General features: G+C 41.6%; 1 protein-coding gene across 1 annotated transcript in view; it reads right to left on the bottom strand.

Annotated features, from left to right (window-relative positions):
- Positions 1–8,764: 8,764 nt before the first annotated feature.
- The window catches only part of LOC106088179 (uncharacterized), a 114,912-nt gene continuing 98,524 nt past the window's right edge, over positions 8,765–25,152 (bottom strand). The window contains exon 2 of the mRNA XM_013253564.2: positions 8,765–15,126. Within this exon, the coding sequence (XP_013109018.2) occupies positions 10,936–13,908 (2,973 nt within the window). The 5' untranslated portion in view covers positions 13,909–15,126 and the 3' untranslated portion in view covers positions 8,765–10,935. The remainder of the gene's footprint in view (positions 15,127–25,152) is intronic.

The following is a 25,152-nucleotide window of genomic DNA, read 5'->3' as shown; positions in this document are numbered from 1 at the left end:
CCGGAGGCGACACGCTGATAAGGCGTATACATTAGCTTATCTGCGCAATCTGGCTAGAAGGACCCATACCCGATGATTGGAACCTCAACATACTATGTCCCGTACACAAGAAAGGAGACAAAACGGAATGTGCCAACTACAGAGAATAAGTCTCCTCACGATCGCATACACCATACTCTCGAGCGTACTATGTGAAAGACTTAAACCTAAAGTCAATGAGATAATTGGGCCCTATCAATGCGGCTTTATACCTGATAAATCCACACTAGACCAGATATTCACACTGCGCCAAATCCTGAAAAAGACCCGAGAAGGACAAATCAACACCTACCATCTCTTTGTTGACTACAAAGCCGCCTTCGATACTCCTTTACGTCCCTGCAAAATTAATAAGACTCTGCAGGATGACACTTGCTGATACGCGTTCCTCAGTAAGAATAGGAAAGAATCTCTCCGAACCATTTAATACCAAACGAAGTTTCAAACAAGGAGACAGCCTATCGTGTGACCTCTTTAATATACTGCTGGAGAAGATTATACGAAATGCAGATGTGAGTAGATATGGCACACTAATCACAAGAGAACACATTCTACTTGCCTATGTCGACGACATCGATATCATAGGTCGGTCACCGGAAGTAGTAACTGCAACCTTTGAAAGAATCGAAAGACAGTCAGGAAAATGGGTCTGGCAGTAAATGGAGATAAGGCGAAATGGATGCTTTCAACTCCCAAAAAGCCTTGCACAACCGAACAGATAAAGAATGTTGGGAACCACAACTTTGAGACAGTCAGTAACTTGATCTACCTCGGCACCGCTGTAACCGAAACGAATGACACCAGTTTTGAGATTAAGCGAAGAATAATACTGGCAAACAGATGGTACTTTGGACTAAGCGAGCAGTTTAGAAACAAGGCCACCTCCCGACAGACGAAGTTCACATTATAAAAAACACTGGTACTACCCGTGCTGTTATATGCTTCTGAAACATGGATACTTGTGAAAGCGGATGAGGCAGTGCTTGGAGTATTTGAGAGAAAGATATTTCTTAAAATAAATGGACCAGTATGAACCACGACGTATGAACCACGACGTATGAACCACGAGCTGTATGACGACGGTAACATAGTCACACGCATCAAAATGCAACGGCTGCTTGACTAGATTATGTTGTCAGAATGGATGAAGAAACCCAAGCAAAGAAGTCTTTTGAAGCAAACACGCAAACCGGGAAGACCAAAAGCCATATGGAGAGATCAAGTTGTGGGAGACACCTCGAAACTTGGTGTCAGAGATTTTAGAATGAGCGCAGAAGATCGAGGCGCTTGGAACATTCGGCTATTAGAACAAATATTCTGTCATAGCCAATTAAAGGAAAGACTTCGCCACTTGTGGAAACAGGGGATCATGTGAATAGTTTAAGCAGGAAAGACATGTGGGTCTTCGATTGGGTGCTTATGCCACTTGTATTCGAAAATAAATTATATGGATCCGTCAAGGACCCATAACTCTTAAAATCTTTGAAGTGCCCATCATCAACAAAAAAACATTTTATTATAAGACTTAATACCATATGCATATTTTAAGACTAAAGAAACATCGTTGTCAAGGCAGTCTAACTTTCGAAGGAGCAAAGCAAGGAGCTTGAACTTTCGTACAAATACTTCTTATTTGTTGAGGTCAGTTGGGATAGTAAATGGGCCAAATCGGTCCATGTTTTGATATAGCTGCCTTAGAAACCGGTCTTGGTGATTGACTTCTTGAGCTCCTAGAGGGCGCAATGCTTCTCCGATTTGGCTGAAATTTTGAACGTAGTGTTTTGGTGTCACTTCCGAAAACTATGTCAAGTATGGTCGAAATTGGTTGAAAACCCGATATAGCTGCCATATAAACCGACCTGAGGTCTAGACTTCTAGAGCTACTAGAGGGCGCAATTTTTCTCCGATTTGGCTGAACCAGTTCCAGTGCGATTCCTAACAACCGTGCCAAGTATAGTCTAAATCAGTCCGTAACCTGATATAGCCGCCATATAAACCGATCTCCATATAGACTTCTTGAGCCTGTAGAGGGCGTAATTCCTATCTGATTTGGCTGAAAATTTTCATAACGTGTTTCGTTATGACTTCCAATAACTGTGCTAAGTATGGTTGAAATCGGTTGATAACCTGATATTGCTGCCATATATAGACCGATCTTGGGACTTGACTTCGTCTTCTGCTTCCAGAGGGCGCAATTCTTAGCCGATTTGGTCGAAGTTTTGCATGCAGTTTTTTTATTTTGTTCAGTCCGTAACCTGATATAAGTTTTGCATAAAGTGTTTTATTTTGATTTCCAACAACGGTGTCAAGTATGGTCTAAATCAGTCCATATCCTGATATAGCCGCCATATAAAGCGAATTCTCGATAAGACTTCTCGGGCTTCTAGAGGGCGCAATTCTTATCCAATATTTTGCACATGTCGTTTTGGTATAACTCTTAGAAACTGTTTCAAGTATGGTTTAAATCGGTATATAACCTGATATAGCTGCCATATAAACCGACTTCCCAGTTTGATTTTTTGGGCCTCTGGAGGGCGCAATTATTACTCGATTTGCTTGAAATTTTTGGGGTGGTGTTTTTCTATTTGAAAAGGTCATTTAAAGAACTTGACAAATGCGATTCCTGGTGGAGGGTATATAAGATTCGGCCCGGCCGAACTTGGCACGCTTTTACTTGTTTTAAAATCGTATAGCAAAAACATAAACTAGATAAAATTCTAAACGATTTCTCCGAAGAAACCATGTATCAAAAATAAAATCCTAATCCGCGCCTGATTTCTCTGCATCTTTTGGAAGTTATGTGTACGCTTTCGAGGTCTAAGGCGACGGGTAAAACTTTGCCCTGATCGTCGGAATTCAAATACGAACCGGGCTCTGCCCAATTTTTATTTTTTAAGTTTTGTCGGTTTCTTAGAGAGAATATCGTTTTATAACCTCCATCATGGGGGTATACTAATTTCGTCATTCCGTTTGAAACGCATCGAAATATTGACCCCACAAAAGTATATATATTCCTGATCGTCATGGCATTTGAAGTCGATGTAGCCATGTTCGCCCGTCTATTTGCCGAAAGCACGCTAATTTTCTAAGGAGTAAATCTAGGCACATGAAATTTTGCTCAGTGTAGGTCAGTTGGGATTGTAAAATGGCCACATCGGTCCATGTTTTGATAAAGCTGCCATATAAACCGATCTTTGATCGTGACTTCTTGAGCAATTCTCATCCGATTTTGGCAAATGAAATTTAGCATGAAATGATGTTTTGTTGCGACTTCAAACAACTATGCTAAGTATGGTTCAAATAGGTTCATAACTTGATGTACCTGCCATATAAGCCGATTTTGGGTCTGGATTTCTAGAGAGTCGCTAGAGGGCTCAATTATAATCCCATTCGGCTGCAATTTTGCACGAAGTCTTTTGTTGCAACTTTCATCAACAGCGCTAAGTATGGTTTAAATTGGCCCATAACCTGATATAACTGCCATATAAACCCATCTGTGATCTTGACTTTTTGGGGATCTAGATGGCGCAATTCTTATCCGATTTGGCGGAAATTTTGCATGATGTGATTTGTTTTTACTTCCAAAAACTGTGCTTAGTATGGTTCAAATCGGTCCATTACCTGATATAGCTGCCATACAAAACCGATCTGGGTCTTGACTTCGTGAGCCACTTGAGGGCGCAATTCTCATCCAATTTGACTAAAGTTGTGCATGAGGTATTTTATTTTTACTTCCAAAAACTTTGCTTAGTATGGTTCAAATCGGTCCATAACCCGATATAGCTGCCATATAAACCGATCTGGGATCATGATTTCTCAAGCCCCTGGGGGCGCAATTTTTAACCGATTTTTTTACAACGGCTTCTCCCATGACCTTCTACATACGTGTTAAATATGATCTAAATCGATCTAAAGCCTGATACATATAAACCGATCTCTCGTTATTACTTCTTGAGCCCCTATAGGACACAAGTCCTATCCGATTTGGCTGAAATTTTGCACAATAACTTCTACTATTCTTCTTAAACTCAATATAGCTCCAATAGCATACAATTCGTATCCATTATTCTTTGTTTGCCTTAAAAGAGATAGCGAGCAAATTACTCGATCCATGGTGGAGGGTATATTAGATTCGGCCCGGACGAACTTAACACGCTCTTATTTCTTAAAGTTCTTTTCGGTTTCTTACGGAGAATATCGTTTTTCCACATTATGGTTGATGACATATTATACACAGGCCTTGTTGGAAATATTGTGAACATGTGGGTGTGATTTTGTGAACACGCGTTGTTGATTTCATGCACCAACCGCTATGAACATTACTCCTACAAAATATGTATGTTCACCAACCTTAAGTTTAAATGACTCTTAAAACGTTGTATGTACATAGGCGCCTGTGGAGCAATGTGGTAAGCCGTTTTTAAGCACACAATCGTGGGAAGGGTGGAATACTGGCACGATTCTCAGCAGAATACAAAAACTTCTTGCATTCTTTAAAAAAACTATGCACTAGACAATGTCAGAATGTGAACTGCTGTGGATGTTTAGTTTACAAAAAACTGTTAAAAATTTATGAACATTTGTGGCTGATTTCATAACACCTGTATGAGTATTCACTTCACAAGCCAATGTGTGGTCAATTTGACAATGGTGTGCTTGATTTTTTCCATGGGTTTATGTATGCGAGAAGATTAAAACTTTTGTTAGTTAGTTTTTATTTCCTCACCTAATATGCGCAATAACATATCAACCTTATTTAACTTCTTTATTACAGATAGCCTTTAAATTTGTGCTAAATATCAGAATTGGACTCATCAACTCAGCAATTAAGGAGCTTAACCAATAAGGTAAGTCCATTTCGTTATATTTGGCATGGTATGAAATTTGGTGGACCAGCCTTAAAAAATAGTACGGCCGTTTAGTTTTGTTTTTCCTCCCACATAAAATAGTTGATTAAGTCTGCAATTCCGCAACAGGGTTAATTCTCCTTGCCTACATTGGCACACTTTAAATCATTAAAGAATAAAATTTTAAGTAAACATGAAATTTTCTCTCTGTGTAAATTAAAAACAAAAATCCACAATCTTACAGCGTTTGAAATAAAATTTGTCATCAACACATAAACCCTCTAAAAATAAAGGTTTCTCTATTATATACAACCTCATGGAAATATCATTTGATTACTTAGAGACTAAATTTTTACTTGGGTATACATTACATTGCATTGTTCGGGTGGTGCTAAAAGTCTAGTAAATCTCTTCAAACAATTTTTTTTTTTTTGCTTTTTCAATTTTAAACTTGATTTTTGTTTGTTTGTTCTCTAATATTATTTATGATAGCCTCAGTTTTATTTTATCTAACAATTTTTTTTTGGTATTTCTTTTTTTTATTAAATTTTTTCTACAATTTCCAAGTTAAATTCAATCAACGATTGAATTTTCTGTTTTTTACAAATTTTTGGTTTTTTTTTTTTTTTTAATTCTATAATTGGGGTTTTGTTTGCCCACACTGATTCTAGCTTTATAAGTCTTAAGGTTTTCTTTAATTATTTTTTCAATTAAAAATTTTAGTCCATTTCATGTGTTATTTGCAATAATAATGCTTTAAATTATTTATTAATACGTTATCATTTCATTGAAAGAGAAAGTTAGGTAGACCACACTTTGAATAAATAATAGAAGAATCTCCAATAGTTATGCGAATATGTTATTATATGATAAGATCTTCAGAATTGTGGGGTTATGAAACCAGAAAACCAAAAAAATCTTTCAGCAATGATTATTCCCTTTTGAGACAGACAGATGGACAGATTTTTGTGGCTAGATTGACTCATTGTGGTCCAGATTATATACGCTACATAAACGCAGAGGCGGCGGTTAATGTCCCATCCCTGGGCAAAAAGACATATTTCTGGCGCGAGTTCACCTATGGGACTATAACAATTGTGGTTCGGGGTAGGAGGTCATTACCTCATGAAAAAAGAAGCTTCCAAACGGACCCCCCAATAATAACGACTGCCGCAAAAGTTTTATGGACCATGATTTGGGTTCATGCACCTGAAATCCTGGGACTTTCTACAGAGAAGGTGCAGTATATGCACTGGTATATGCTCTTAAAATGTTCAAAGCCGACATTACCGCCATTCAAGAATTATGATGGCTTGGGGCAGTGGTCTCAACGACAATTTGAAAATTAGACCACAAATGGTGATTTGGCGGCCCGAACAATTTTTCGAAATGCCGAGCTGACCAACCCAAGGGGCCAGTCAAGAGGTACCCGTACCAGCTGGGGCCTGAAAAATTTTGCAGATGACCTTGATAACACCTTTAACAGATTTAATTATTTTAAATTTCAAATAATTATCTCTATCATCTACCAAATGGGATATTTTTTTCCTAGTTTTTTTCGGTTCTATCCCACTGTGCGATGGTACGACCAGCAGTGTCAAAAAGCTACTGAAGCCAAGAATGCGGCATACAGAGCAACCCTGCAACCGTAGCCAGGCGAAGAAGAAGTATCATAAAAAAGAAGAGAGAGGAGAATCTTGCATTTATTGTGCTTTTGAAAGCGATCTGGATGGTTCAACGGTAGGAACTAGAAGGCATTTTCCTTCTTCTGTTCCTGTGGTATCACAATGGACGAAAACGCCTAAGTGAGTCTGATAGCAGACCGACACTTAATCCTAACCTAACCTAACTTGTATTTCGCAAGAATGAAGAAAGAAATGGAAAAACGTGAGAGCGAATCGAGATGGTTAGGAATCAGAATGAAGTCTGTAAATTTTAACAAAGAATAAAACATCAAACCGATGACTTTGGTTCAGGCACATCCCTCTACCAAAGACAATAAAGGAAATCCGGTAATACAGCTTGTGTGCTGAGGATATGGAAAGAACACGTTCCCAGCTGAGCGGAGATGAGAATACCGCGGAACCAATCCGTAATGATGGTATAGACGGTAAACCACCTAGTCAGAATGTGGTCTAAATAGCAATCCTACAGACAACAAGAAGGCAGTAGGAGCCGATAAGTTGCCATCATAACCTTTAAAATCGAATCTCAGTCCGTCTGCGCATTCTGGCTAGAAGAACGCATACCCGATGACTGGAACCTCATCTTACGATGCCCCGTACACAAAAAGGGGCACAAACCGGTATGAGCCAACTACAGAGGAGTAAGTCTCCTCTCCATCGCATACAAGATACCATTGAGCGTACTGTGTGAAAGAATAAAGTCTAAAGTCAACGAAATAATTGAGCCCTATCAATGCCATATATTTCCACTGCGCCAAATCCTGGAAAAGACCCGCGAAGCACAGATCGACACCTACCTCACTTCGTCGACTACAAACCCGCTTTCGACAGCCTTGTATTCGCATCATATGCTGACATGGTTACCTTTACGCTACGGTCTGTATACACAACCTGTCTTGAAACACTCTCATAGTACCCGATGTCTAGAGGATGGGCAGTGTGTTCGCGCTACTGAAGCCTGAAAAGGATCCGAGTAAGGGGGAGTCGTAAAGACCGAGCTCCCTACATTCACCAGTAGCCAAGACGCTTGGAGCGACTACTCCTCCTGAGCCTCGTTGGAGAATTTCCATTCGCCGAACATCAGCATGGATTTCAAAGACTGCATAGCACAACAACTGCTCTGCATGCCATCACCGCACACATTTGCCGTGGCTTCAATCCGCCCAGGCTATGTGATATACACTGATGCCGAAGAATTTGGATCAAGCTGGAGTCGAGTACCTTACGACTGTCTCAAACTGTCTTTGAACACTCTTATAGCACCCGATGTCCGTAAGATGAGCAGAGTGATCCCGCATCTGAAGCCTGGAAAGGATACGAGTAAGGGGGAGTCGTACAGACCGAGCTCCCTACTCTCACCAGTAGCCAATACGCTTGGATGGCGACTACTCCTCCCGAGCCTCGTTGGAGAATTTCCATTCGCCGAGCATCAGCATGGATTTCAAAGACTGCATAGCACAACAACTGCCCTGGATGCCATCACCGCAAACATTTGATATTAATTTAGTCAGCCCAGGTCATGTGATAGGACGGTCCTCGTGGCACAGGACCTATCGAAGGCATGCCAAACTTTTTGAGGATATCGCCAATAAGTCCCTCCAGCCAGCCTAGAAACGCTGGGTCGCGAATTATCTGTGTGGTCGCCAGTCATTTGCGGAATTTTGGGGTAAGAAGTCGAATTACCGTAGAATGAAGCATTGAGTTCCCCAAGGTCGGGTGATATTTCCGGCACTGTTTAACCTCTACCTACCGGCACTGTTTAACCTCCACCCCCTCCAGACGGCATAGAGATTGTATTATATGCGGACGATTGTACGATCATGGCATAAGGTCCCTACCCATTGATGACATCTGTAATAGGTTAAACATCTTCCTCAACGAACTTGCCTCTTATTTCGCTGCAAGAAATTTGAAGATATCTGCTACCAGGTCAGACATGCCAAACTCTTTTCAGGACATCGCCAATACTTCCCTCCAGCCAGGCCTGAAACGTTGGATCGCGAATTATCTTTATGGTCCCCAGTCTTTTGTGGAATTTAGGGATATGAACTCGAAGTACCGTAGAGTGAAACAGGGAGTTCCCCAAGGTTGGATGATATCTCCAGCACTGTTTAACCTCTGCATATCCTTCATTCCTCCCCCTTCAGACGGCATAGAGATCGTATCATATACAGACGATTGTACGATCATGGCATCAGGCCCCCCACCCATTGATGACATCTGCAATAGGTTAAACATCTAACTCAACGAACATGCCTCATATTTCGCTGCAAGAAATTTGAAGATATCTGCCACCAAATCTTCACTACATACTCGCACGAGGTGCGTAGGAAGCTGAAAGTGATGGTTGACGGGGTGACAATTCCGACCTTCAAGTGTCCCAAAATAGTTGGTGTCACATTAGGCAACTCTTACAAGTTCTCCTCCCATGCCACAGCAATTTGCGTTAAGGTCAAAAATAGAAACAAGGTCCTCATGTTACTTACCGGCAGCACTTGGGGTGCTGACAAAGAAACCACGTGCAAAGCAATTGGCCGATCTATGGTAAGTTATGCAGCGCCAAAGTGATCTCGTCAGCTTTGTGACACGCAGTGAAATAATATTCAAATCTGTCAGAATGCCACCCTACGATATACGACGGACTGTCTCCCCAGTTCTCACGTGGACCACCTCCATCAGGAGACAAAGATCTTACCAGTGCGAAGACATAGCAACATGCTGTCTAAGCAATACCTTCCGGGCTGTTATCGCAGAGACCGTCAAAATTACAGGTATTCACCGCCCAGAAGCCTTAAGGTCTAGATCTGATCTAGAGCGTGAGGTCCAGCGCTACAAGAGAGGACCTCTAGATCAAGCGGCGTATCAAGCGGACCTAGACAACATTCATGCAGACACGGTAGCAGATGCGGTGAATAGCTACCGGGCGAATATGGTTCTTGGAGAACGACCGCCTCCCATTACACATGAAGAAATTGAAATTGATATGGCAGATGTCAACGTGCAGGATGTATGTCCCGATTGTGACCAGGGACCACACGACACATTTCACCTTTTTAACTGCCCAGCCAGACCCACTCGTCACAGACCCATATCGCTCTGGACGCATCCCATCTCAGCCGCAGAGTTTCTGGATCTGGACACTCAACAGAATCAAGCAGACGAAAGATAGAACACAACACACTGCTAAAACAAGAACAACAACAACCAAAACGCCTATAGTAAGAGCAAGTGGGGAAAGACATCTCGAAACTGGGTGTCATAGATTGGAGAAGGAGGGTAGAAAATTGGGAAAATCTGAGAACTCTAGTCAACGTTCGACTAGTGGAATAAACTGTCTGACTAATAAAGAGAATAAATGCAGAACTTTATATACCTTCAAATATCACCTGGCCAGTTTTTTGAATAAATACAAATTTACCCATGAACATTTCATTGGGAATAATTTCCTCACATCAATGAGTTCTATGCTATACAATTTAAATCTCAATGATAAGGGACCTCCTTTTTATGGCCAAATCCGAACTGAGTGTCGCAGAGCTACAGCACTTTGTAGAGAAGAAAAGTTTACCGGGCTGATTACCTGACAAGTGACAATCCCATGTCAGCCTGTTGTGGGTACCGGATTGACCCGATAAAGTTCCTCATCGGCAAGAGCTGCCGCCTCTGTGTACAACACTCTGCTACAACAACAACCTGACAAGTGTCGCCAGCACTAGGAGTGGATAACCACCGCAGAAAAGTTTATCTAATGTTCGCGCAGGGATTAGAACCCAGAGACATTCAGCGTCAAGGGCGGACAAGCTAAACTCTGTGGCCTCCACTGGCCCCCACTTTTTGGGAAAGCAATTAAGCTTTGTGGTTATCTAATTAACCATGAATTGGATAACCCTACACAGACGGACAAGCCTGGAAATGATAACGCATTAATATTTGCATGATGATCGGTCGCAATCCAATACCCCACCAACCAAGAAAAATCTTTGCATTTGCGATTTTTGTTTCCTGCAGCCGGCAGATAAGCCCTAGCACATCCTATTCAGTTACAAAACTTACAAAATAAATTTTTTTTACAAAGCCACTGAATCATCGGACAGTGAAGATGATGTTGCTGTCGATATGGATGCCGCTGTGGGATGAGGCTTACTGTTGGACGTCGTTGTGGACGCATTCAATTTAGAGGCAGGTAAGGTGGTGGTGTTCGACAAACTACTACAGGTGGTTGCTGTTGTTGACATTGATGACACTGATGAGGGGGATGTGGCTGAGGTTGGAGCGGTCACATTGCTGCGAGGCGACATGGCCATCGAACCGTTTGCCTTTGCAAGACGCTGTTGTTGCTGTAGCTGGTGCTGTTGCAGTTGCAGTCACATATCAGTCGTTGCATCGTGCGGATCTCCCACATAGCCCTCATCTGGACTGTCGGCCAGGGGGCCGTTGAGATAACGTTTATTGTTTTGGTTTGCTTCGGCGGCTGTTGTGGTGGATGCCTCAGTCGCCACTGTCAGCGATGAGGTTGAGGGTGAAATTTCACTTTCGTCACATTCGGGTATGGTGGAGGCATCGGCCTGGGCGGCCACACAACGCTTGCGGGCATCTGCGGTTGATGCCGAAACGGTGGAGCATGAAGTGGAGGTGGAGGTTGAGGAGCAGGAGGATGATGATGCAGATGAGGCTGGTGATTGTACAGATGAGGAAATGCTCGCATTAGAGGGATTCGATGCACCGGTGGCATTCATGGGCGAGTTTAGAGAATTTAAAGAGGTAAGTGGTTGCTGTTGGTGCTGCTGTTGAGGACTCAGCAGGCCCATGATGTTGCCACCATAGTGCAACGGCTGTGCATGATAGCCGGGCAAGCAGGGTGGCCATTGCTGTTGTTGTTGTTGCTGCTGTACAGCAATACCCACCTGTTCTACAGTGCTGGTGGTCTTGTAGCCCTCGGGTGGTGAGGGATACTGCACAAGATGCGTTTGCGGATAACCCTCGGCGGTGAAGCGTACATTTGGTAGATTATATTTGTCATATGTGGTTGGAGTCATGGAGCGTTGCTGTAGAAATTCAGCCTCCAGGCTGTAGCGCATGCCATTATTGTTGGCATTGGCAAATTGTTGCTGTTTATGTTTGTGTGGCAGGGTGCGATAGAAATTCTGTTGTTGTTGCTGCTGTGGCTGTTGCTGTTGTTGCTGGTGCAGGGCATTCTGTTGCTGTTGTTGTTGCTGCTGCTGTTGCTGTTGTTGATTGGCCGCCTGTTGTTGCATCAGATGGTGATGGGCCGGTGGCTGTTGTGGCGATTGCTGCAGATGGGCATTACTGTAGTCATAGGCAAAGCCATCTTGTCCCAAAAAACATACAGGATTCAAATGCACATCCACCGGATGTGTGGGTATGGAGTTCATCACCGTCTTCAGCTGCATGCCCCTGGGTAAGGTTGTCAAGCCACCGAAACGTGAGGCTGCCATGGCAGCAGCCGTATTCGGCCTCAAGATTTGCGAGCCAAATTGTGGAGCCGACAGTTGATAGTACTGCTCATATTGCACTGGATTTTGGCAATCACTTTGACTGTCATACTCCGAACCGGCGGCATCGAGTGAGGCAGACGCTTTCAGTTTGTGTTTCACACCACTTTCGGCATCATTGACCAAATCAGGATTTTTCTCGGCATAGTTTCTCAACGATGAGGGGGGCGAGCAGTAGGCCAGTGTAGAGCTTAGGGCCGGATTTACCATCAACGAGCTGGGTGGCGGTGGTGGCGGTGTGGCCGAGGATAAGGCAGCCGAAGCAGCGGCCATGTTAACACTTAACTGTAGCGTTTGTGTCGAACTGTCCATGGGATTAAAGAGCATTATATTTTGCTTCATTTGTTGCCCCAAAATGACACCATTCTCTTTGGCTAACTTAGTGGGCGTTAAGTTGTCGCATTGTCCCAAAATTAAGCCGGAATTACCATTTAGGCTGTCACTGTCATTAATGATGGACGAGCACTTCATGAGGCCGGTATCGTTCGAAGATGAGCCGTCCGAGGAGGAAGTGTTGTTGCCATTCACTGTGGTCACTGCAGATGAGGGACATTTCTTGCGTTTTACTGGATTTTGGCGTTTCTTGCATTGGACCACAATGAAGGCCATGATGAGAACGAATATAATACCCCCACCCGCCGAGCTGGCCACTATGTAGTTCATGTAATTCTGGGGAAAGGAGACCTCGTTGACAATGGGTGGCTCCTTAATCATTACCCGTATGGTGTAGTTGCTGAAAGTGGTGCCGGCAATATTCTGGCCCACACACGAAAAGGTGCCGTTATCCTCCACACCGACATTGTAAATGAATATCTCGCTGTGCTTCTCCTCAGCCGAGGTGGAGGATTCATCAATGTAGTAGAGCATGTGCATGTTATCGATGAAACTATCGTTGGACATGACTTGGCCATTAAACAGCCATAGAACTTTGGGCTCTGGTATGGCCCTTACCACACATGAAATGGTTAGGTTGCGGCCTTCCGATACCTCGGTGTAGGTGGATTGGGGAGTCACCTCGGGCAAGCAAGCAAATTCTTCCTTTTTCAAGGACTTGATAACCTGACCCTTGAGTCGAAGAGGCTCGACGCACTTGGGCTCTTCCGTTTGAGGCGTATTGTAGCTATTGAGCCAAGAGTGTAGGTCCAGCAGGCGACAGTCACAGGTCCAGCGATTGCTCTGCAAGCTAATGCCATGCAAAGACTTGGGCAGGATATGATTGCCCTGTATGTAGCTGATGCGATTGCCATCCAAACGCAGCCACTCCAGATTGTCCATGCCCACAAATGCCTCATTTTCAATGCGCTCAATCTGGCAATTGCTCAGCTCCAGCGTTGTCAAGAAGGAGAGATAACGAAATGCTGCCGTTTTCAGCTCTCTTATGGGATTGCCACTGAGCGATAGGCGCATCAGCGAGCTGTAGTCCTGAAACGTCTCCGTGGGTATGTGCTGCAGCGAATTCTCTGATAGATCCAACTCCACCAGATTTGTAAGGCCCCGAAAAGCTTTCTCGTGTATTCGTATCAGTTGATTGCGGGACAAATAGATTTTCTGCAAATTCAAGAGGTCCATGCGCAAGAAACGCTCACTTTGCAAAACCTGCAAGGAGTTGCCGGAAAAGTTGAGCACCTGAGTGCCAGGATCCATGCCCTCCGGTATGTTAGGCAGTGATTGGCTGCCACATTCCACCGTTTGTTTGCCACCTTTCCATTTGCATATGCACACATCGGCCGGGCAGCTTTCGATGAGGACAATATGAACACAAAGCACAATGACAATAAAGCTAAGTCTCGAGGGGCCTGTACTGCTAAACATATTGCTGGCCATTTTCACCTTAAAAACCTTTAAAGAGTTTGTTTGAGTTTGACAATTTTCTGGATTGTGAAATTGTTTGGTTGCAATTTAATTATGTGGTGGTTGTGGTGGTGATGCGTCAAAAGTACATCATTTACAGCTGGCCAGACGTGATGGGCGGAAATTCTGTTGCAGCTCAGAATATTCATAGAGGGCCAATTTGTGCTTTCAACACCGCCTATTGCTGTGATAATACCAGCGCTGCGAATATGGTTGGGGGGGGGGGTTATCAATGTCTTCTTTGGCAAGAAGCTTAGCGTTTCCCTTTGGTCTGCCTAATCCCTATTGGAGTGATGGCTTAAAGCTCTGCATTCATGCCCCCATCACTTGACATTTTCTATGAGCAAAGCGAATGATGATGATGATGGCCATTCCTTAGCCAAAAAACAAACTGACTTGGATAAGCATCACCAGAATGTGTTTTCGTCCTTTTCTTCGCCCTCGCCTTTGGCTGCTGTTGTGTGTGAATATTTCCAGTGTCTTCTTTTTTGTGTTGGTTTGCTTATTTTTTCCTTAGACCATCATTTAAGCTCATGTTACGCCACCACACACTATTCTGGCTATTTTTGTTCGCATAGTTTGTGTGCTTTTTACCGTCGAATTCGTTGTCCTCGTTGCTGGCAGGGGTTTGCTTTGTTTCTAACCACAACGCTGGCAGGCGTCTGTTTGTCTTATTCGTTTCCCTTTGCTGGATACTCTTTCTGAAGTTGTTGTCGCTCTATTTTACTTGGTTTCGTTTATTTTTTTGGGGTTTATTGGTTTCTGCCTTTTTTCGTTTTTCCCTCCTTAAGGTTGTTGTTGTATTTTTTATGAACTCCTTTTATGTCCCTCTGGCTGCTTTATTGCGTGGCTTACGTCAGCATATTCTCTATTAGTTTGTTGCCTTTTTTCGCATCTACAAGATTCCCTTTTTTTTTGTATTAAGAACACTTGTTTCGTTTCGTTTTGTTTTTATCGCCTTTTTGCTGTATTTGGTTTTGTTTTTTCCCTTCCTTGCTCTTTTGGTTATACCAGCTTTTTCCTGGTGTTCCTTATACTTCCTGTATATCCGGGCATGGCACCACTACATTCCCCGCCGTCATTCAATCTTGGTTTTGGGTTTCCTTCATCGCTTACTTTCATCTAATCATTAAGGCCATTAGTGTCGTTTGGTTTTTCGGTAGGTTGGCTGCTTTTTTCTATCGGTGGATTCTGGAAAAATAGAAACGAAGAAAAAAAAACAGAACAATCATTATTATTTTTGAAGTGAAAAAACATTTGTTAATTTAAAGACAACAAAATTGAATTAAGTTATTCGATGGGAAATGTTGATGACTGTGGCCTCCCGAATGGGAAACACGCTACGAAATCTTTGTACATTGGCAATTTATTGATTAAAACGTCCTTAGCTGCAGCATAAGCTTTTGTCAGGACAAGCGAAATTCGGTCAAGCACCATTGCGTGAAAAATAAGGTAATGATTGCCAGGGTGTAGGATACTTTTTTTTGCTTAACAGATGGGTTCTTGGTAAAACAATGCTGTGCTTAAATTCTCTATCAAGACAGTTCTTTGAATAACAAGGCATTTCCTTGGATTGTGACTGAAGCCTGCCCTAGGGAACCAGTTCTCAGTGGAAAAGGAGAAAGAAACAACTTAAAAGGCATTAAGTTCGGCCGGGCCGAACTTTGGATAACCACCACTTCGGGCATATATGTAAACCCCTTTTCGTCACAATCCGGTGAAAATTGGATAACTTAAGCATTAAGTGGTCTAATATATTGGGTTGCCCAATAAGTAATTGCGGATTTTTTAAAAGAAAGTAAATGCTTTTATTAAAGCTTAGAATAAACTTTTTTTGATATCTGAAGGAGGGGGCGGACCTTCCCCCTTACCATAATTTTCAGAAACGCCAGATCTCGGAGATGGGTAGTGCGATTTAAGCGAAAAATAGTGTGTGCTCTCACATAGTACCCTAGAAATTAAATTTGATATCCAAATTTCGGATGGGGTACCTAGGGGGGCTGCCCCACCCTAAAACCTACCAAATATATATCTAGACCAATCACGACAATATGGGACCCAAATGAAAGGTATTTAAGATTAGAAAACGTATCTGATATCCAAATGTCGGACCAAGTGATAGGGGGACCACCCCAAGCCCCAAAACACCCCTAAATCGGACATATTTACCGACCATAGCAATATGGGACTCAAATGAAAGGTATTTCCGAGTAGAATACGAATCCAAATGTGGGACCACGTTTCTGGGGGTCCACCCCTTTCCCAAACCACCCCCTAAACAGGACTTATTTACTGAACATGGGAACATGGGGCTTAAATTATAGGTATTTGAGTGTAGAATACGAATCTGATATCCAAATGTGGGACCAAGTGTTTGGGGGGCCGCCTCTCACCAAAAACATCCCCCAAAGGGGACAAATTTACGACCATAGCAATATGGCGCTCAAATGAAAGGTCTTTGGGAGTAAAGCACGAATTTGATATCAATATTCGGGAAAAGTGTCTATGGGGCCACGGCACCCCCACAACACCACCCAAATAGTAAGTATTTTCTGACTATTGCATGAGGCTTAAAATGGAACTCGAATCCGATATATATTTTCAAGGCCAACTGACTGAGTGGCCGCCCATCCCCCAAAACACTCTCCAAGCAGGTCATGTTTGCCGACTATGGAAATATGGGGCTTCAAATTAAAGGTATGTGGGAGTAGACCACGTATCTGATTTCAACATTAGGGGTCAACTGTCTAGCGGACGTCCCACCACCATAACAACCCCCAAATAGGACGTATTTGCTCACCAAGCCAATTTGGGTGTTAAAGAGAGTGGAACTAAATATTCATAGTTTTAAGGCCAAAACCCAAACTGGACATATTTGCTGACTTTTGCAAATAAGGAGTTTAAATGAGATTAGAAAACGAATTTGATATCCAATTTTGAGACAATGGCAATATGGTGTTCAAATAAATGATATATAGATATATGAGAATAGAGGACGTTGCTGATATATTTTCCAGGCTTAGTGTCTGGGGGACCACTCCATTCCCCAAAACACCCTTAAATGGGGTATATTTACTGACCATATCAATGTGGAGCTTAAATGAAAGGTATTGGGGGTAGAGTAAGAATTGATACCTATTTTCAGGAACAATTTTCTGGGGGTCTACTACTTTCCCAAAATACCCCACAAACAGCAATTTTTTACTGACCATCGCAATATGGGGCTCAAATAAAGGTATTTGGGAGTAGAATACGAATTTGATATCCAAATGTAGGACCATGTATTTAGGGCATCACCCCTTTCCCAAAACACCCCAAAGGGTAAACATTTTTCGACCATGCCAATATGTGGCTCAAATGAAAGATATTTGAGATTAGAAAACGAATTTGGTAACCTATTTTAGGGCCATGTATTTGGGGGACGCCTCATCCTGTAAACTCCTCTTAAGCCAATGGCAATATGGGATTTTAATAAATGGTATTTGAGAGAAGAGCACGATGCTGATATTTTTTCAGGGCCAAGTATCTGGGGGAACACCTCTCCCCCGAAAACACCACTAAATCAGACATCATGAGAATATCGGGCTGAAATGAAGTATTTTAAGAATGGAGTACACCTTACATCCAAACTTACACCTTACATCCAAACCAATATCTAAATATAGTCCGATCTGTACCACATTTGGGTCTGAACCATATTTACGTCAGATGTCGGGAGGCTTAAAACTGCGCACTATTCCAAATTTCAGCGAAATCGAATGAGAAAGAAAGCTTTTATGGCCTTCAGACCCTTTATCGGGAGATCGGTCTATATGGCGTCTATATATAAATATAGTCCGATCTGAACCATATTTACGATATAACCATATAACCGATGTCGGGAGGCTTAAAACTGCGCACTATTCCAAATTTCGGCAAAATCGGATGAAAAATAAAGCTTTTATGGGCTTCAGTCCACTTATCGGCAGATCAGTCTATATGGCAACTATTTCTAAATATAGTCCGATCTGAACCATATTTACGTCAGATGTCGGGAGGCTTAAAATAACCCACTGTTGCAAATTTAAGCAAGATCGGTCTATATGCTAGCTATATTCGGATCAGTAGTCGGGAGGGCTAAAGCTACTCACTATTTCAAATTTCAGCAAAATCGGATGAAAAATAAAGTTTTTATGATTTCACTTCTGTCAAACCAGCGAAAAATAAAGCTTCTAGGAACCGAACACGGATAATTTGGACCGTACTTGGCCCAGTTGTTAGAAGTCGTCACAGAACACGGTATGTAAAATTTTAGCGAAATTGGACAAAAATTGCGCCTAGTAAAGACTCATGAAGTCAAATCGGGAGATCGGTTTATATGGGAGACATATCAGGTTATAGACCGATTTGGACCGTACTTGCCACAATTATTGGAAGTCATAACAGATGTAGTAACATGCCAAATTTCAAATCGGACAAAAATTGTGGCTCAAGAAATCTAATCGGGAGATCGGTTTATATGGGAGCTATATCAGGTTATAGACCGATTTAGACCGTACTTGGCATAGCTCCTGGAAGTCATAACAGAACACTATGTGCAAAATTTTAGCCAAATCTGACAAAAATTGTGGCTTTTAGAAGCTCAAGAAGTCACATCGGAAGATCGCTTTATATTGGAGCTCTTTCCAAATCTGGACTGATATGGCCCATTTGCAATCCCCAACGACCTAAATCAATACTGAGTATCTGTGCAAAATTTCATGCGGCTAGCTTTACGCATTCAACTGCAATCGTGATTTCTACAGACAGACATGGCTAGATCGACTCAGAACGTCGAGACGATCGGGAATATATATACTTTATGGGGTCTTAGACGAATAATCCGAGGTATTACAAAAGGAATGACGGGATTAGTATACCCTCATCCTATGGTGGTGTGTATAAAAATGTCTAAAGAAAAAATCTCTTTAAAATTTTTTCAAAAGCCAAATTGCTGTGAAAATTTCGGTAAAGATGAAATACGATAATTGTTTTTCTAAAGACAATATTTCAGGATTTTTTTTTAACACAAAATTTCAGTGAAAGACAGGATTTCAATGAAATGTATTCTAAAGACAACATTTTAGTTAATTTTTTTTTTCAAGGAAAATTTAAATGCAAATTTTTCTAATGAAAACCTGTCAAGCACAAATTCTCTAAAGATTAAATTGGTCCAGTACGCCTTGAAACGTATTTGTATACGGGGGCGTATATTCATTATGTCAAAGCATATGCGACACATCGAAATATCCATTTCGGACCCTATAAAGTGTATATATTCTTGATCATCACAAAAAATTAAGACAATCTAGCCATGTCCGTCCTTCAGTCCGTTCGTCTGTCTGTTGAAATCAGTCTTTAGAAATAAAGATATTGAGCTGATTTTTTTTTTTGTCCACAGGAAGGTTAAGTTCGAAGATGGGCTATATATTGATATGGTCCCCATATAGACCGATCTGCCGATTTAAGGTCTTTGGCTTATAAAAGCCACATTTATATTCCTATTTTCCTGACATTTGAGACAGTGAGTTATGTTAGGCCACTAAATATACTCCTAGGGTTCGGCCCAGATCGGTTCACATTTGAATATAGCTGCCATATAGACCGATTTTTCGATTCAAGTTCTTGAGCCCATAAAAGGCGTATTATTATCCGATTTTGCCGAAATTTGAGACAGTGAGTTATGTTAGGACCCTCATCACCCTTCTTTTGGTTTAGATCGCTCCAGATTTGGATATAGCTGCCATATGGACCTATCCCTCGATTTAAAGTCTTCGGCCCATAAAAGGCGCATGTATTGTCCGATTTCTCCGAAATTTTGGATAGTGAGTTGTGTTAGGCACTTCGACATCTTTTTATGCTCTCCACCATAGGATAGGGGTATACTAATTTCGACATTTCGTTTGTAACGCATCGAAATATTCGTCAAAGACCCCTAAAGTATACACATTCCTGATCATGGTGACATTTTAAGTCGATCTAGGCATGTCCCTCCTTCTGTCCATCCGTCCCTCCGTCTGTCCATCCATCCGTCTGTCTGTTCGACCGTTCGTTTGTCGAAAGCACGCTAGCTTTTGAAGGAGTAAAGCTAGGAATCTGAAATTTTGCATAAGTACTTCTTGTTAATCTATGTCGTTGAGTTTTGTAAATGGGCTAAATCTGTCAACGTTTAGATATAGCTCCCATATAAACCTATTTACCGAATATACTTCTTGAGCCTCTAGAGGGCGCAATTCTCATCCAATTTAGCTGAAATTTTGCACTATGATTTTTCATATGACCTTCAACCGATGCATCAAGTAATCGGTTCAACAACTGATATAGCTCGCATATAAATCGATCTCTCGAATATACTTCTTGAGCCGCTAGAGGCCGCAACTCATATCTTATTTGGCTGAAATTTTGCACGATGATTTTTTTATGAACTCCAACAGATGTACCAAGTTTGGCTCCAATCGGTACAAAACCTGATAGAGCTCCCATATAAACCAATCTCCCGAGTATACATCTTAAGGCGCTAGAGGCCGCAACTCTCATGCATTGTTGATAAAATTTTGCACGTTGACTTTTTCCTAAACGTCCAATAGATGTACTAAGTTTGGCTCCAATCGGTCCAAACGGCCTACTTTATTTTCTGCCTATAAAGAGAATCCGTCCAACCATCTTGACACATGCTATTCATGGTGGAGGGTATATAGGATTCGGCCCAGATGAACCTAACACGTTTTTACTTATTTCAATTTGGTTCAGATCGGTCCAGATTTGGATATAGCTGCGATATACACAGATCTGCCGATTAAAGGTCTTGGGTCCATAAATATTGTCCGATTTCGCCGAAATTTAGAAAAGTGAATTGTGTTAAGCACTTCGACATGGTTTTTATACCCACCACCATAGGATGGGGGTATACTAGCCTAGTCATTCCGTCTGTGACACCTCGAAATATTGAGCTGCGACCCCATAACCTGTATACATTTTTGATCGTATGAACATTTTGAGTTGATCTAACCACCTCCGTCCGTCTGTTGAAATAATGAGCGGTCGAACGCATAAGGCTAGCCGCTTGAAATTTTGCATAGATACATCTTTTAGATGTTGGTCATTGGAGATTGCAAAAGGCCATATCGGTTCAGATTTGGATATAGCTCCCATATAAACCCATCTGCCGATTTGACATATTTAGCCCCTAGAAGCCGCAATTTCTAACGATTTGGCTAAAATTTTGCATGAAGTGGTATGATTTGACTACCAACAACTGTGCCAAGTATGGTCTAAATTGGTCGATAACCTGATATAGCTACCATATAAACAGATCTTTCGATTTTATTTCTTGAGCCACTATAGGGCGCAATTCTTATCCGATTTGGCTGCACAATGAATTCAATTCCACTTTGGTCTCCAACACCCAAACCAAGTATGAACCCAAACGCTACATAACTTGGTATAGCTCAAATAGCATAGCAAATTCCTCATCGAATCCGTTTAAAATTCAGACAGTATTGTAATCCATCGTAAATGTCAATGCTTATAATAACCCTCATAAATATAAATTTCACAATTTTAAACTATGCACTTTGTATAAAATGTAAATATTGGTAATAAATCAAAATGAAATGTACTTCCTTCATAAAGTTCATTATGCTCTATTACACTTTCTCTTCTTGAAATGTAGTCACTGTTGCATGTCATGTTCGCATTTAAATGGTACTATGAAATTTTCCAATTGTCTTCGAAATTTCTACAACGTGTAGGTAATCATCATCATCACCATCATCATCAATTTGATTGGGATACCCAATCAAATTGGCCCCAGTGTTTCACGAGAACTCATTGTTTTCCTTTGGCTTCCTTTTTTTTATTCAAATGTGAGATGAAATGTGATGGAAATTTAAAAAGAAATTGCCAATCAATCATTTGATTTATTCAATATAAGTCATGCAGCAGTTTGCCTTTGCACCATATATGTCTAGATAAAAATGGATTTAACATGAAAAACATATTTATTTTAACATTTTTTAGACAAATTTCGAGAAATTGCCCACAGGCTTTGGATAAAGATTTATCTGGGGAAAACAAGAATATGGAAGTTCACAAAACGTGTACTGCAAAACATGAGGATACTTGAATATACGGCTTTAGATAGCCACCACCTTAGGATGGGAGGTATACTAATCTAGTCACTCTGGTTGTAACGCATCGAAATATTGCTCTGATACCCTATAATTTTACTATAGTTGGCTATTACAGAACATTTGTTCCTCTAGCTGAACGTAGAATAGATTTCCAGGCGCTTCGGTCTTCTACACTCGTTCTCCAATCTCTGAAACCCAGTTTCGAGAGGTTTCTGTACACTTGGTCATTCCATCGGAGTTTTCGTCTTCTTCTTTTCTTCTATAATGGTCGGCTTCAAAAGACTTCTTCTCTGGATCTCCTTCAATCATTCTGACAATATTACCTTACCAACGCCATCCACCTAGCCATCGTCGTCATACAGATCGCACAGCTCGTGGTTCGTTCAAATGCAAATTTGGTCATGAACATTCCATTAAGGAACAGCGACAAACATCCAACACATCAATGAGTGCTGTCCGATTCAAGTTTTAAGCTCAGTTACAAGGGGCCACCTCTTTGGGGAGAAGTTTTTTTTCGTGGTTCATATGACGCATATATTCTTCATTACCGCAGACTGGTCCATATATTGGGTTGCCCAACAAGTAATTGCGTATTTTTCATAAAGTCGGCGTTGACAAATTTTTTCACAACTTGCGACTCTGTAATTGCATTCTTTCTTCTGTCAGTTATCAGCTGTTACTTTTAGCTTGCTTTAGAAAAAAAGTGTAAAAAAGTATATTTGATTAAAGTTTATTCTAAGTTTTATTAAAAATGCATTTACTTTCTATTAAAAAATCCGCAATTACTTTTTGGACAACCCAATATTAGACGAAGGGTGTTTCTTTCAAAAGTTCCAAGTACTAATTTGTTTTAGCCAGGAGCCGTACAACTGCGCTTCGGAGCTATACAACATCACGGGTAGTATCTGTGTCTTGTATAGTAGGTTTGCTTGAAAAGAGGGTACATGCCACTATAGGCATACACCTAAGCCAGCAATCGGCTATAGTGCGCTCTAAAAACTAAAAAGAAACCTCGAAAAAGAACATTTTAAGTTAGAAATTCCGTGGCACTTACAAAACCCTTAATTGTCTTCCATACCAGGCCCCTAAGTTGGTTCATGTCTGGTATAGTCTCTCCACCTAAGTACAGGTGTCTATTAGCCGCGAAATCCGGGCAATGACATAGGAAATGCTCCAACGTCTCATCATCTTCCCCGCATGCCCTACACATGCTATCACTTGCCGCTCCGATTTTGCATAAGTACGCACGAAGTCATATGTGTCCCGTTATGACACCAAAAAATATACTGACCCCCTTCTTATTTTCTTTCAGCGTCGTCCTCTAACGATCCGGATCACCCCACATAATTTTCCTCGTTCTACAGACTGTTTCGCTATTCCACAGTGTAAAATGTGTATTTATCGTCCACGCCCTTAAATCAGACTGCGTCGAGGCCCTGGGTTAACCAAGTTTATCGATGGCAGTTCTTTGGTCTTCACTGACAAATCGTCTGTTTTCTCATTCAAAGTTACTCCCTTATGGCCCGGCACCCAAACGATGCGGACCGCGCCATGCTATTCGTGATCTTACTCTCCTGGTTCTTATTACCCTTATGGCAATTAACCACAAATCCACAGCCAAATTCATGCCTAATTTCATGGCAGCTATAATATAGGGCATCGCAACTTGGTGTTGTTGTGGCGCCTTTCCCCAGCCATCGCACTTCATATAATGAAGTAATGTCTGCCCTGTATTTCTACAATACATCCTCCAGTGCGTATACTGTTGCCTCTCTATAATGAGTTCGGACATTTCACGTTAAAGTCATGGTCCTAAACACGGTTGCCGGGTTCGTCAAAAACGGGGAAATCCGTTTTCAATATTCGTTCTTTTTATACCCACCACCAAAGGGTAGGGGCATACTCATTTTATCATTCCGTTTGCAACACATCGAAATATCCATTTCCGACCCTAAAAAATCTAAGACGATCTAGCCATGTCCGTCCGTCTGTCTGTTGAAATCACGCTACAGTCTTTAAAAATAGAGACAGCTGAAACTTTACACAGATTCTTTTTTTTGTCTATAAGCAGGTTAAGTTCGAAGATGGCCTATATCGGAATATATCCTGACATAGCCTCCTATATAGACCGATCCGCCGATTTAGAGTCTTAGGCCAATAAAAGTCACATTTATTATCCGATTTTGTTGAAATTTGATACAGTGAGTTGTGTTAGGCCCTTCGACATCATTCGTCAATTTGGCCCGGATCGGTCCAGATTTGGTTATAGCTCCCATATAGACGAATCCTCCGATTTAGGGTCTTAGGCCCATAAAAGCCACATTTATTTTCCGATTTTGCTGAAATTTGGGACAGTGAGTTGTCTCAGGCCCTCGTCATATTTCTTCAATTTGGCCCAGATCGGTTCAGATTTAGATATAGCTGCCATATAAACCGATCCCTCGATTTAAGGTTTTGGGCCCATAAAAAGCGCATTTATTGTCCGATGTCGCCGAAATTGGGGACAGTGAGTTAAGTTAAGCCCCTTGCATTACTTCTGCAATATGGCACCGATCGGTCCAGATTTGGATATAGCTGCCATATAGACCGATCTCTCGGTTTTAGGTTTTGGGGCCATAAAAAGGGCATTTATTGTCCGATGTCACCGAAATTTGGGACAGTGAGTTGTGTTAGGCCCTTGAACAAGAATCAATTTGGCCCAAATCGGTTCAGATTTGGATATAGCTGTCATATAGACCGATCTCTCGGTTTAAGGTTTTGAGGCCAAAAAAGCGCATTAATTGTCCGATGTTGCCGAAATTTAGGACAGTGAGTTGAGGCCTAATATCCTTTTTAATTTCACGCAGATCGGTCTAGATTTGGATATAGCTGCCATATAGACCGATCTCTCAATTTAATGTTTTGGGCCCATACAAGGCGCATTTATTGTCTGATGTTGCCGAAATTTGGAACAGAGAGTTAGGTTAAGCCCTTCTACATATTTCTGTAATTTGGTCTAGATCGATCAAGATTTGCATATAGCTGCCATATAGACCGATATCTTGATTTAATGATGAAAGTTGGTTTA

The sequence above is a fragment of the Stomoxys calcitrans genome, chromosome 3, assembly GCF_963082655.1.
Source record: "Stomoxys calcitrans chromosome 3, idStoCalc2.1, whole genome shotgun sequence".
Taxonomy (NCBI): Eukaryota; Metazoa; Arthropoda; class Insecta; order Diptera; family Muscidae; genus Stomoxys; species Stomoxys calcitrans.
The sequence above is the reverse complement of the archived record's forward strand: the minus strand, read 5'-3'. Positions and strand labels throughout refer to the sequence as shown.